Genomic DNA, 13,623 nt, shown 5'->3' on the forward strand with positions numbered 1-13,623 from the left:
CAGCACTGAAATAAGTAACTACACTTCAATTATATCGTTAACAAGCCAAGTGTCAGCACTTCAGACAAACATGACACATTTCTCCGGAAACACTAACAGTGATTACTGAGCTACTTAGATTATTACATTCACTTTTTTGACCGTCTTTCCCCGGGCTAGCGATCTGGCTTACTTAGTAAAGCTAGCTTAGCTTACTAGCTAACGTTAGCTGTCAAATGACAGCTTGACAAGACAGCACGCTCACTACAAGTTACAGTACAGTCCACAGTTTTTAATGTTCGCATGAAAGGGTTTCTTAAATAGAGCTTACCCGACTTCATCTCCGACTAAGTTGTTGTTCATTTCTGAGGCTAAAGGGGGGCTGTAGGAGCTGTGACCGGCTTATTGCTTCAGTGCTGCCCCTCTCAGACTGAGAGCGGAGGAAGGTCACTCCGCTTTTTGGTTCAAACTGTTCTGCGCAATGACGACGCTGCAGGGGGGCAGCGGCCTTTAAAGGAACATTACACTTAACCAGTCTGCACTATATCCACTATTTTTATCTTACCCAGGGGGCAGCAAAATGCTTTAAACCCTGGGGTCTTTTAATTTCGTACACTTGGCTTTCCTAACAGATGAAAGCTTATAGCGAAAGCCTTTTTAAGACAAACCCCATTTAACAATAACTGATGGATGATAAGAGCATTTAATGATATAAAAGTAGAAACCCCTCCTAAGACAAGAAACACTGCTGAAATATCCAAAGTGGCAGCTGATTTTAGCTTAGTACAAGGGTGTCCAAACCTTGGCTCAGGGGCCAATAACCGACCATGGTCCATTTTTAATTGGCCAGCAGCAAATTTTAAAAATGATCTAATATGTGGCTTCTGTTAAACTGTTTTATTTTTTACATTTGACACTAGGCAATGCTGCTGTTACCAAGAAAATGGTAAACATATTGACAACAAAAATAATAACCAGGGTGGAAAGTAACTAATCATACTTATTCAAACTACTGTAACTGAGTAGGGTTTTGGGGTACTTGTACTTTTTTAGTACATTTTTTGATCAGTACTTTTACTTCTGAAATATGTTTTAACCAGCGTAACTGTACTTTTACTTTTTCCATATCTGATATTAACAATATCTGGATTCATAATGTCCTGATAAATAAAGACTAAAAGATTACAGCAGCATGAATGGTCCTCATTTTCTCCTCTATCTGCTCCAAGATCTGATTTCCAAATCATATTGCTCTAACAATCCTCAAGCAGCAACAATCCTATAAAGTTTGCCAGCTGTTTTTAAAACTAACTTTAATGCACAAAGGAGGGGGATATCAAGGGATATCACTGACGGCCCCATCATCAGGTATTCATGTTTTGGACAAATGAGTGTTAATCTTGGTTTAAACTGTTAATCTAAAAAGCATAAGATCTTAACTACATAGTCTGAACCAAAAACCAAAAAGGCAATTGTCAAATTGGTGTCACATCCAACTGAAGGAGTCAGGCTCTTTTGCCACCTATTCCACTCAGAGCAGAGGCATCTAAAATATGGCCGAGAGCCTAATGTAGCTGTTGGACCATTTTTAATTTTTTACTTAAATGAAATATGGCCTGTATTAGAGCATGAAGCTAGGGCTTAACATTATTGTACTGTTTCAACTCTTGGTAGCACTGCTGTGTTACTCAGTAAACAAACATTTTGACAAGATGAATTCGCTGGCATATTTTTTATGACTATATAAAAACAACAATGTAAACAGTAAACATGTTGACAACCAAAATAATAAAGATGTATCGATTCATGACACCCCGATGAGTAATGGCCAAAGGATTACGGCAGTAAATAGCAGCAGACTGGCACTCGTTTGCTCCATCTTTGGCGCTGTCTCAAGGTCCAATTACAAAAGCCATGAATTAAAAGCTGTAATTACGGCAGGTTTTTTTTTCCCAATTAAGTGAGCATATCTTAACCTGCATTGGACTGGTTTTATTCACAATTAAACACTAAAGGTAAGCTATATTTGTATGATATATGGCCAGGTCATCCTTATACAGTCCCCTCCAAAAGTATTAGAACGGTTGGCCCAATTCCTCTATTTTCGCTGTAGACTTAAAACATTTGGTTTTGACAATAGAGCAACATTTCAGCTTTTATTTCCAGGTATTTACGTCTTGATCTGATACACAACTTAGGATATAGCTTTATTTGTAATGGAACACCACATTTTTAGGTGAGCAAAAGTATTAAAGCACAGAGACTTAAAATAGATTAAAGTGAACAAGACTTTATATTTAATTGCAAATCATTTTCTTGCAGTAACTGCGTCAAGCCTGTGGCCAACTGACATCGCCAAACTTTTGTATTCTTCGTTTGTGATGCTTTTCCAGGCTTTCACTGCAGCCTCTTTCAGTTGCTGTTTGATTTGGGGGGTTTACTCCCTTCAGTTTCCTCTTTAGCAGGTAAAATGCGTGCTCTATGGGGATTAAGTCTGGAGATTGACTTGGCCAGTCTAAAACCTTCCACTCCTTGCCCCTGATGAACTCCTTTGTTGTTTGGGTTGTGTTTTAGGTCATTATCTTGCTGCATGATGAAGGATATCACAATCAGTTTGGTTGCATCTTTCTTCAAATTGGCAGACAAAATGTTTCTGCAGACTTCTAAGTTCATTTCGGCTACTATCATGAGTTACATCATCGATGAAGATTAATGAGCCCGTCCCAGAAGAAGCCATGCAAGCCTAAACCATGACATTACCTCCACTGTGTTTCACTGATGAGCTTGTATGTTTGAGATCATGAACAGATCTTTTCTTTCTGCAAACTCTAGCCTTTCCATCACTTTGATAAAGGTTCATCTTTGTCTCATCAGCTCATAAAACTTTCTCCCAGAATTTTTGAGTCTCATCTTTGTACTTTCAGGCATATTCCAGCCTGGTCTTCCTATTGTTCTTGCTAATGAGTGGTTTGCATATTCTGGTGCCTCTGTACTTTTGTTCATGAAGTCTTCTGTGAACAGTAGATGGTGATACCTTCACTCTTTCCCTCTGGAGGTTGTTGTTGATAACACTAACAGTTGTTTTAGGGTCTTTCTTTACAGCTCTCACAATGTTTCTGTCATCAACGGCTGATGTTTTCCTTGGTCTAACCATTCACACCTGTTACTGAGTACACCAGTGCTTTCTTTCTTCTCAGGACATTCCTAATGGTTGTCCTGGCTATGGCCAATGTTTGTAAAATGGCTCTGATTGATTTTACATTTTCTCTCAGCTTCTGAATCGCTTGTTTTTCACGCAGACAGCTCTCTGGTTTTTGTATTGTTTACACCTCTAACTATAAATACAGTCTGCACAGGCAAAACCCAAATCTGAAACTGAGTGTAGACATTCAGGGCTATTTATTGTGTGAATAATCAATGTAATAGGACACACCTAGGAAAACAAAACACACCTGTCAGACACATGTTCCAGTACTTTTGCTCACATGAAAAATGGGTGGGTTCAAACAAATAATGATATCTTCAAAGTGGTGTATCAGATCAAGACGTAAACACCTGAAAATAAAAGCTGAAATGTCGATCTATTGTCTCATATTCATCTTTTGATGTCAAACCAAAATGTTTTAATCTACAGCAAAATTTAAGGATTTGGGCCCACAGTTCCAATAACTTTGGAGGGGACTGTATTTTTCTGAGTGGCCCTTGATGCCTCTGACTTAAAGAAAGCATACTTATAGATTTCCAATTTCAGTCTGAAAATAAGGTTCAGTGAAAGTGCTTGGTGCTGTCTCTCTCTGCTCATAGTTTTTGTCAGGCCATTTTATATTGTTGATTACAATACCTGAATTAAAAGTGTAACAGTTTAAGAGTTTCTCAACCACGCACATTTGTGGTTAGTTGGCTAACTCATAGCAAGAGCTAGATTAGACCGTCAGATGGTGAAATTTAAGGGGAACATAAAGTTAAAAGGGAGTCACACATGGTTTGGTTGTAGGCCTGATATTACTTACATTTAAATCATGTTTCTTTTTATAAGTGCTGCTTTTCATTCCTATGCTGATGACACTGTTATTCACAGCTTAAAACCTACTCATTATCAGCTTTTTGGGCATCTTTGATCATCTGATTGTGTACGATGCCAGCTTTGACAGCTGTAGCTTTCTATATGTAGAAAAAACAAAGCTCTCCACAATAACAGCTATCACATTTGGCATCAGCACTGAGAAAATTGTTGCCATAAAATGTTACACCCAAATTTACATCCACATTTTGATCCCTTTAATGTAATTAAACTTGTCTTTTGGGATGCATACCCATCATATAAATACATAAAATAAATAAGTGAAAAACTGAAGCACCTTTGATCAAATGTCAGCTGAATTATTAAGTTACTTCATTTTTTTATTTTGTAGCAATATTAAGACAAGACTTAAGGGCTGTTTGAGCATTAAAGTTTTCAGAACTCAAGGTGCCCCTGTATTTCAAACATGCAATCAACCCTCAAGTCTTCTGTAGCAAAAACAAAGCTGACAGGGCTCCTTGCCTTCTACCACTTGGCTTTGAGAAATAAAATAACACAAGTGAAATGACAAGCATTGAACGCTGACATTTAAGATATGAAATATAAGTGACAGAGGTGACACATAATGTACCTAAATAACACCTTTCAGGCACAATACCCATCAATTCACTTTTAAAAATAGTCTGTGACTACATGAGCGACTGCAGCCGAGTGTTCTGCTAAACACAACGTGTGTTAAACTGCACTCATGTTAACAGTCTGCAGATTCAAAGTAGTATTTACAGATAGACAACAAAACATCTTCCACATGCTTTTCTTATGGCAGTATAGGTCAAGAAATACAGTGTAGACCGAAAAAATGAATGTTAAAAGTGAACGTAATTTTCAGTTTCACTGTGACATTTCCTCAACACACTGCTAATGCTTTACTTCTAAGGAGCTTTTAGATTTCATGGTATTTCAGAGTAGAGAGGAAAATAATTTACATACATTTCATTCCACAGTCATTTTAACTCAGAAAAACATTATAAACAAAATGTAAGATTATCTTTTTTATGAAATAAAAAGTATAAAGTTTAAATTTTATTCACCTCAACCAACCATCAAGGCCACCCATGAGCAGGGATAAAGGGGAGAGCTTTCTGGGACCCATGGAGGTTTGCAAAATTACAGTCCACTGTAAAGTTAATCTATGAATCGGCAGTACAATATAGCATTTTTCCAACTGCAAACCCCTTTTCTTAAAACAGAATTACCTTTTTTTTGGTAATGTTAACAATGTGGAAAGGCACACTAAACTAAACCATAAGGAAAGTAATGTCTGACTTTATAGCAAAGCCATGATGTGCACAAATGTCAGGATGCCAGAAAATAAAGTAGAAGAAACTGAGACAACTTTAATTGAATATAATTAAATAAATGTGAAAAAAGGCAAAACAAAGTGGCAAAAATGGGATAACAGTGGCAAAAAGGGTAAAAAGTTAAAAGTGGTAAAACAGCATCACTAATGGTTCCAAAGCGGTAAAAAAAATGTGTGAAAAGCTGCAAAAATGGGTGAAAAGTGGCAACATGGGTTTAAAGTGGTAAAAAAAAATAGTGAAAAACAGAAAAAAATATGTTACATGGGGCAAAAAGAAATGGCAACGGGAAAGTGGCAAAAGGGGGTAAAAGTTGCAAAAAGGAGGAAAGTGAAAAAAATTAGTTTAATTTATCGAAAAAGTGGCAAAAGAGAGTACAAATAGACAAAAGTTGGTTTGAAGTGTTAAAGTGGTAAAGTGGTAAAAATATATAAATATACAGCAAAATGTGGCACAAATAGATCTTGAGTGGCATAAGAGGGATAAAATCATCAAAAAGCTGCAAAAATCAGTTACAAGGGGGAAAAAATGCGCGGGGGTAATAGTGGTAACTAGAAGTGGCAATAATGGGCGGATAAAGTGTTGAAAGGGGTTAAAAAGTAGCAATAATAAATAATTCTAACATCAGAACCCAATAACAGTTTGACACTTTTCAGCTCTAAAATGAAGTAACTGTTAGCCAGGATGCTAGCACCAATGCTACTGAGCCAGCACACATGCACTGATACCAGCAATACATCACAACTGAGGGCCCATTCTCTGGGGTTTTCAGGGGCCCAGCCAATTCTTTGGGCAGGCCTGCCAACGATACCATCAAAATATTATGTACACAATAAACCAGTGGTTCAGCCTTTTTCCTCTGAGCCCCCCTTGTACTTGTATCTAAGAAAAGCTGACCCCCCACCTAAGAATGAAAACTTTAAAGATCTTCTTTCTAAAAGAGTTTTTTAAAAACTACTTAAGTGTTTTCTGATGATTTTAGTTCATATGTGCAAACCTAATTTTGACAAGCTTAGAGCACAAGCCTTGCACCCCTCCTGAGGGGGCCTGGACCCCAGGTTGAGAGCGATGCAATAAACGTTAAAGCATAGATAATGATTATCCCTTCATTAATGAAGAGATGAAGATAGAATATAAAGTGAGCAGGCTATAAGAGCAGAATGAACGCTGGACAGGACTCCAATAGCTGACCAATAAGATTTGTGTATCCAACACCATTGTCTATTAATGCCATTGAAGTCACTCAGCAAAATAAGCTCTTATTTTCCTTATTATTTCACACTTATAAAAAAAATTAGTTGAAAAAAATACTTGCTATGTTAAGATATTTGATTCTTTAAAAGTGTGTATAATCTGTGGTTGCAAATGACTGTTTTCTTACTTTACTTTTTATTGATACGTCATTATCCATCTATTATGAAAGTTACATTTTTAATGAAAAAAACAACGGCAGAATTTCATATGTAGGATAAAAGAGTGCCTCTCTGGTGGAGGAAACTCATATTGTGTTAGAAAAATAGACATTTCAATAGTTTCACATCCTTTTACTGATGTTTTATGGATTGAATGGCTCGATGGTTCTTGAAGGTTCAACAATACCTACATTCAAGCTCTGTCAGATTTAGTGAAAAAATGTTGTGTAAGGGTGGAAAAGCCATTCATATCCGTCATTACTGGAACTAAGAAGTCTGCATCACAGCAGAAAACCCTTTCAGGTTGGCTTTTTACTGGCAGGGACTTCTAAAAGATATTTGTTGACCTAAAAACACTCGGTGTGCTAATCAAAGTTGACCCTTGACAACAGGTCTTTACATTTCTCTCTGTTTGTTTAGTATAATTTAGAGCAATTGTTGTAAACTGGTGGGTCAGGACCTAAAAGTGAATCATGGAGCTTTTTTCAGTAAGTTTCAAAATGTGCCTGGAAACAAAATGATGCCTATAGGCCTAAGATGTATAGAACCCTAGGTGGGTATACCTATAGTCTTTGACTTCATTTTGCAGAGATAAAAAGTACATTTTGGTGATTGTCTCAAGGTATCAACTTTTTAAAAAAATCTTTTTTATCTTGGGAAAAAACATGGTTAGGTAGGTAGTAGCGGTCCAAAGTAGTCCAATGATTTAAAGAGATTTGCAAAGTCAAATATTTACAATTCTGCCTTAGTTTTTTGTAGGTTTAAATAAGAATTGAAATAGAAGAATAGTGATGTCTGTTTACCATATTAGCTGCTATAGTTTTTCCATTGTTTAAGGGCTTAAAGGTTCGACTACCTCACATCCTCTAGCCAGTATATTCACTGTTTTGTGTTAATTTGTCTTATTGACAAGACACCATATGCAATACAATACTGATGAACTATTTTGTCTCTCAGACCAGCTTGGACTTAAAGCTAATCTTTTTGATTTTGAGGCCACAATGAAACACACATGCACGGTAACAGAGCAATACAACACAAAGCAGACCCAGAATGGAAAATAAACAACAAAATTACACCAGACAACAGCGCCAGCAAGAACATGTTAGTCAAATTGATGTTTGTAGACAAAGCAAAGCTATCAAAAAGGAGAGTTTTTAGTGTTTCAGAGAAAATGTATCAAAAATCTCTCAAAGGGACACTGGTACTGTTTTCTCAAATCACTGATTTGATGTACTTAACTGTCAGATGTAGACAGATTTCTGTGTGGATACCAAGATAGTCGACCTTCAGACAGATTAATAACACTACAGTCTGTGAGGAGTGTAATGTAAGTCAATTTTGCATTATTCATCTGACACAGCTAAAAATATAAAGCCACTCTCTGCTATCTGCACCTAGTTGTTTGTAAAGCCTTAGCTCAAGTGACTTTGAGGAAAAAACACAGCACCCTCTTCCTGTCGTATCCTGAACAGCAACCCTGCAGTAAACCAGGAAAATACAACAAAGAAAAGTTTTTCAGTATGGGTCCATTAACTAGCTCAGAGGCTCCATTTACCACTGGTCTGATCTGCTTTGGTTAACACGGGTTCCTGCACCAGTTACTACTGTAATCTGTATCTGAATAATGCTCCAGGAGATGTGAGATCCAATTTATCACGCTTAAAAAACAAGGTCTTTACATTTAAACACATGTACAAAAAACATTTCTAACAGGTGTCTTTATACAGAAAAATGTTATGTTTTCAATAGTGAAGGCAAATATTTTTCCTTATAGTTATCACACATCCCTTTTCACTTAATCTCTGATTCATAAAATAGATCAATTGCTTTCATCGATTACAATTCTATTGTAAATATTCATCTAAACATAAATAACAGAGTTACATTTAAAGAAAAACATGATGTTATTTTAGCAGGTAAAGATTATATTGAATTGCAGATTTTAGAAGAAGAGGAAGAAATAATTTTTAATCCCTCTGGGGGAAATTTATTTTTAATATTGTCAGTGAACATGCTACACAAATATAGTCTAAAACAAATATGCACAATCAAGCTCTTATGGACATGCGCTAATGGAAAGATAGAGAGTGGACGGCACCTGAGTGACTGCGTGGTTCAGCACCTTTCTACCCTGGCAGTACTCAGGAAGTGAACTGGCACCTCTCCAGCTATCAGATCAGTCCAAGCTTGGTCCAATGGAGACGTGAATCTGTGACAATTCAGTCCCCAAATCAAAAAGAAAAAGCCTTTAAAGGATATGTGTGTCTTTTCATGCCTTATTTTTGATATCTGCTGTAACTCTGACTCTTTCTTTTTCATACTATATTCAAGCATATTTTGTTTATCAATGTCTTTTTTTACATTTTTGTGCAAATGTTATACATACGTTCTTTACTGTAAAGCACTTTGAATTGCTTTACGTATGGATGATACTTTCTATACAGTCATGTGCATAAGTTTTAGGCATGTAGGGCACAAAGTGCCATGACCTAGGGCTCAAGGGGGGTTTGGCCAGAGTTGAGCTCAACACATGTCAACACATATATGTGTCACTCTGTAGCCAAGGTCAAGCTTGACCGGATTCTTTTTGCCTGGGCCTTTTCACCCCTGGTGACATGTCCGAAGACTGCCTTCAGTTTTCAGGCCTTTGGGACACCCGCAGCACAGTCAGGTGCTCATGGCAACACTACTACCCGCCAGGACGGTACACTAGGCCAGGGGTTCTCAAACTTCACTCTCAGCCCGCACCCGCCGAAAGAAGGGTGCAAGAGACCAGGAACCCCACCATACCTGAAGGTGGTTGAGGTATCTTTAAACACAGCTGTGAGCAAACTTACATTAAAATTGATCTTTTTAAACATTTCTTTGATTTTAACGTAAAACTAACAAAATTATCATGTTTCTATTTTACTTTTAACAGATTTTATGGATGTACATTTTCATAAAAATGGGGAAAATGTACAATTGAATCATTTAAAAATATTCTTTATTTTTTGGAAGGCATCTGGTGACACCTTCGCCACATCAGCCCCTGACTCCTCCCTAAAGATGTAGATATTGTTATTTCTTCAACATATTATTTTCCTATGTCCCTGGTAATATGCAAAGACATTCAGAGCATGACTAGGATTGTGTCAATCCTCCTCTACGCCTTCCTGCAGCCTCAATTTTTGGCCCAAACATGCCCAAAAAGTCCTCAACAGTCATAATCTTTCACTTCATATCTTCTTTACTTATTTTTTTATGTTATTGATTTTATTTTCATGTTTCATTACAATATTTTTTTTTGTTTTGTACATCATTTATCCTGTTTTCCAATTCTTATTTAGGCCTCTGTTTTATTTACAAAATCTACTAAAGATGAATTGTTTTTCAGACCTGACTTATGGTGAAGAAAACAAGTTTAAAGGGCAGGATACTGATGTCTTCAAGAATTCATGTTTTATTATTTATTCATGTGGTTTCTGTAACTTTTGAGATATGGCTATCACTATTTTTGCCATCCAGCTCATGCTACTGCAGGAGGATAAGCTACTTATGACCACAACATTGGGTTTTACTATGTTTTACTTTTTAAATAAGAACTGGTTCCAGTGATCACCAAACCAATCCCTTATAAAGTAGAAAAGGGTGTCCTTGTATTAAATTCAATCTACACTGGAATAGAAAAAGATGTGGATTTCATGCATGTAAAGTTGCTCAGTAATTATCGCTACAGTATGTGGGACTGCGAAGATGTTTTTCAGTTTTTACCTAAGCCTCCACTGTAGTTTTCTTTATCATTACACAAGGTTTTTTATTTCAATTTCACTTCTGATGATTCAGTCCAAGATGTTTGTCCGTTTGTTTCACTGCCTTAACTTTTCCTAGTGAAACAAATGCATGTAAAGAGAACTCTGAACTGACTGGTGATAAAACGAGGCATTATCAGGCTGACCTGTGGAGGAAGTCTTCTGCCCTTTGACTCTGGTTGCCGGACTTTACCTTTAGTTAAAGCACAACGATGGAGGGACGCTGAAGACGGCAGCATGATGCTTAAAAGAGAGGGAAAAGAGAGAAGGAGCATGTGATGGCACAGGTCATGTAAAAAAGTAACTATTGAAACACTGAGATAAACATGCGAGTAACAAAGAGGCAGGGTGAACAGAGAGCTTATTGTTTGTTCAGTACTAAGGAAGAAACATCGTGGTGTTTGATTATAGAAGGACACCCAACCATGGATAAAAAATGCTAATTAATACATTCAAAGCCAAGTTATTCTGAAAAACTAGAAGGTGTTTATGTAAGGTTAGGTGTTATTGATTACTTGTATAGGTAACATTGTGCTTCCCTAATGCATTGATATTATTAAACCAGATCCAAGAAGAGCACTATAATTTTGAGTTTATGAGGGGCCCAGTCATTTCTGGGCAGGCCTGGCTAGGAGTACTGTAAAATGGATTGTTTTCATGGCTGAATCAACTAATGAACTATGGTTAAATATTTAAAGAGATTGGTAGAGAAATAAAACCTAAATATCCAAACGTGTGCATGGATGTTTGTCTTAGAAACAATTTTGAACGTAACACTACAAGGAGCAGTGGTGTTACTCGAGTCTGTTGGAGGTACAAATTCACAGAGGGCCTCTGACACTAGCATTCATCACCATTACGTTATAAATATTCTACAAGAATATCAAAAACCAAGTCATTTTAAAATATAAATATAGAGAACCTTAAAGTTAACAAAAACAACCACCATGAAATGATGCTAGCAGAAGTTGTGTTCAGGTGTCTCTCCCCCAGAGTGAAGGCTAGACTAGCATTAGTCAGTCATTCACTGTGGTATGAGTGTTGTCAGACGAGGCCCTGGGGAGGTTCCTACTGTCACTGCAAACTTTACACATTTTGAGTGACTGCTGTGGTTAAAAGTTTGCCAGCTGTGAGGGGCCCACTGCTGGCATGGGGGCCCAAGCAGTTGCCTGTTGACAGGCAGCTCCAGTGGTGAGGAGGCTTAAACAATAACAGCCAACACTGGCTCACATCTTCTTCAGTATAACTGGCTGATACAGACTTTTAAAAACCCCTGTTAAAGTGCCTAAATACAACAGAAATATCCCCCACACATTTTAGATTTAATAATGCTCATTACCATTACTGTTTAATTATGGTACAATAATATCACCACATTATTTCCATGAGTTTCTCCTTAAAGAATACAACTATAATAGTATTAGATACTCCACCATAAAAACACAAATAAAGGTTACTATTAGATATTAGATGGCAAAGTTAGATGAACAAACAAACAGCAAAATAAATTTTAACAGGGTTTGTTTCTTAAAATTACAAAAGAGAGAAAAAATGAACATAAAAATGAATAAATAAATAAATAAACTCTAGGGCAGCACCCTTGGATGCGTTTGGACAAAAACAGTTTCCAGACCGTATAGAGCTTAGATGGAGCCTTGAGTAACGTGTTTTAGCTGTTAAAGTTTAGCACATTACCTTCACAACCCAGTGCTTATGAGAGGATGGTGACTGGGCACAGTCGTCTAGAATCAGTTACAGTTTATGTTTAAGGAAAATGTATACATTGTATTTTGGACTGGTTGAAATTCAGAGATTTTGGAGGGAGGTGATCCATAAAACCATGGTCATTTTGTCTTTGAATAGCTCACTAGACAAAAAATAATGCTGCTTCAAATGTATCCGTCACATTTCTGGAACAAAATACAATGTTTGTCAATGGAGAGGATGATATTTACCTTGAAAACAGGTCACATGTTTATGAGAGAATATGGAGACCATTAAAACCTGAAATGTAGCGGTATCACAGAGCTTCTACAGGAGAAAGACTCAGGATAAGATATCGTTGTATAGCAAGGGTCATCAACTACATTTCTACATGGGCCAGGTTTTGTTGTTCTAAATCTCAGGAAAATTGCACTCTCCAAGAGCCTGAAGAGGCACATTGACATTAAAAAAACTGCAGATTTACTTGAATGGTGAGTATGTGTTTATCATGCATTATATTTACTAATGATAACTGACAGGGGAATTTCTGTAAAATGCTTTAAATGTTAGTCATTCTTGATAAAAAAAGGGTTTTAGTTTTGATTGTTTTGGGGTTCATTCTGTAGATAATGTGATATAAAGACAAACATATTTTTAAAAATGTATGTTTTCTGAATTTATGAGTCTTGAGGGGTTCAAATGGGGAGCTGCCCAGGCCACAGGTTGATGATCACTATTACATAGTGTTACAGTAGTGGTAATGATTTGGAAACCTGTTGAATATAAATAAATCCCTTAAATTTTTTTTCAGTAACTCTGTTCCCTCATGTTATTTGTATTAAATGTGTATGTGTGCAATTATATATATTTTTTTACTTTTCAGTGTATAGGATGTACCTTATGATTGATGTAGGTCATATACTTTGTTCTCATTTTGGTTATAAAGGCTAGATTTTAGGAGCTGAAATGTTTGTAAGGATGGTTGAGAGGGTGAATACTGAGTTTATTCATTTGTAAATGAAAAAAAAACAGGATATTGTACTTAATTATAAAGTTGACTGTGTTAAAGAAAACAACAAAGACCATGTTAAAAAGAGACAATGGCAGATACTGTATATGCATATTTTGCAGTGAGTGAGTAGCCATGTGCTTCAAGAAAGACTAATACAAAAAAGAGGGGAAAAAAGCCTGAAAAGTCAAAGTAACCCTCATGTATCAGTTCAGACCTTGACCAAGCCTGCTACCCTTTCTCTGCCTGGGTTACTGTTTGATGTTTTTTAAGCCTGATTATGCATGGATAAAATCACTAAAGTACTATAATTGAAATCACTGGAAATGATCCCAGTTGGTTTCAC

At 36.7% G+C, this 13,623-nt stretch overlaps 1 protein-coding gene across 5 annotated transcripts in view; it reads right to left on the reverse strand.

The window, feature by feature from the left end:
- The window catches only part of dazap1 (DAZ associated protein 1), a 39,574-nt gene that overhangs the window by 23,057 nt on the left and 2,894 nt on the right, over positions 1–13,623 (reverse strand). For 3 of the 5 annotated variants that reach the window (XM_041792352.1, XM_041792351.1, XM_041792355.1), the window contains exon 1: positions 311–443. In XM_041792352.1, the coding sequence (XP_041648286.1) occupies positions 311–342 (32 nt within the window). In that variant the 5' untranslated portion in view covers positions 343–443. Of the gene's footprint in view, positions 1–310; positions 444–8,871; positions 8,977–10,710; positions 10,808–13,623 lie in introns of those variants that run through there. The other 2 variants (XM_041792356.1, XM_041792357.1) reach the window with 2 other exon arrangements.

This window comes from Cheilinus undulatus, linkage group 7 (assembly GCF_018320785.1).
Source record: "Cheilinus undulatus linkage group 7, ASM1832078v1, whole genome shotgun sequence".
NCBI classification, from domain to species: Eukaryota; Metazoa; Chordata; class Actinopteri; order Labriformes; family Labridae; genus Cheilinus; species Cheilinus undulatus.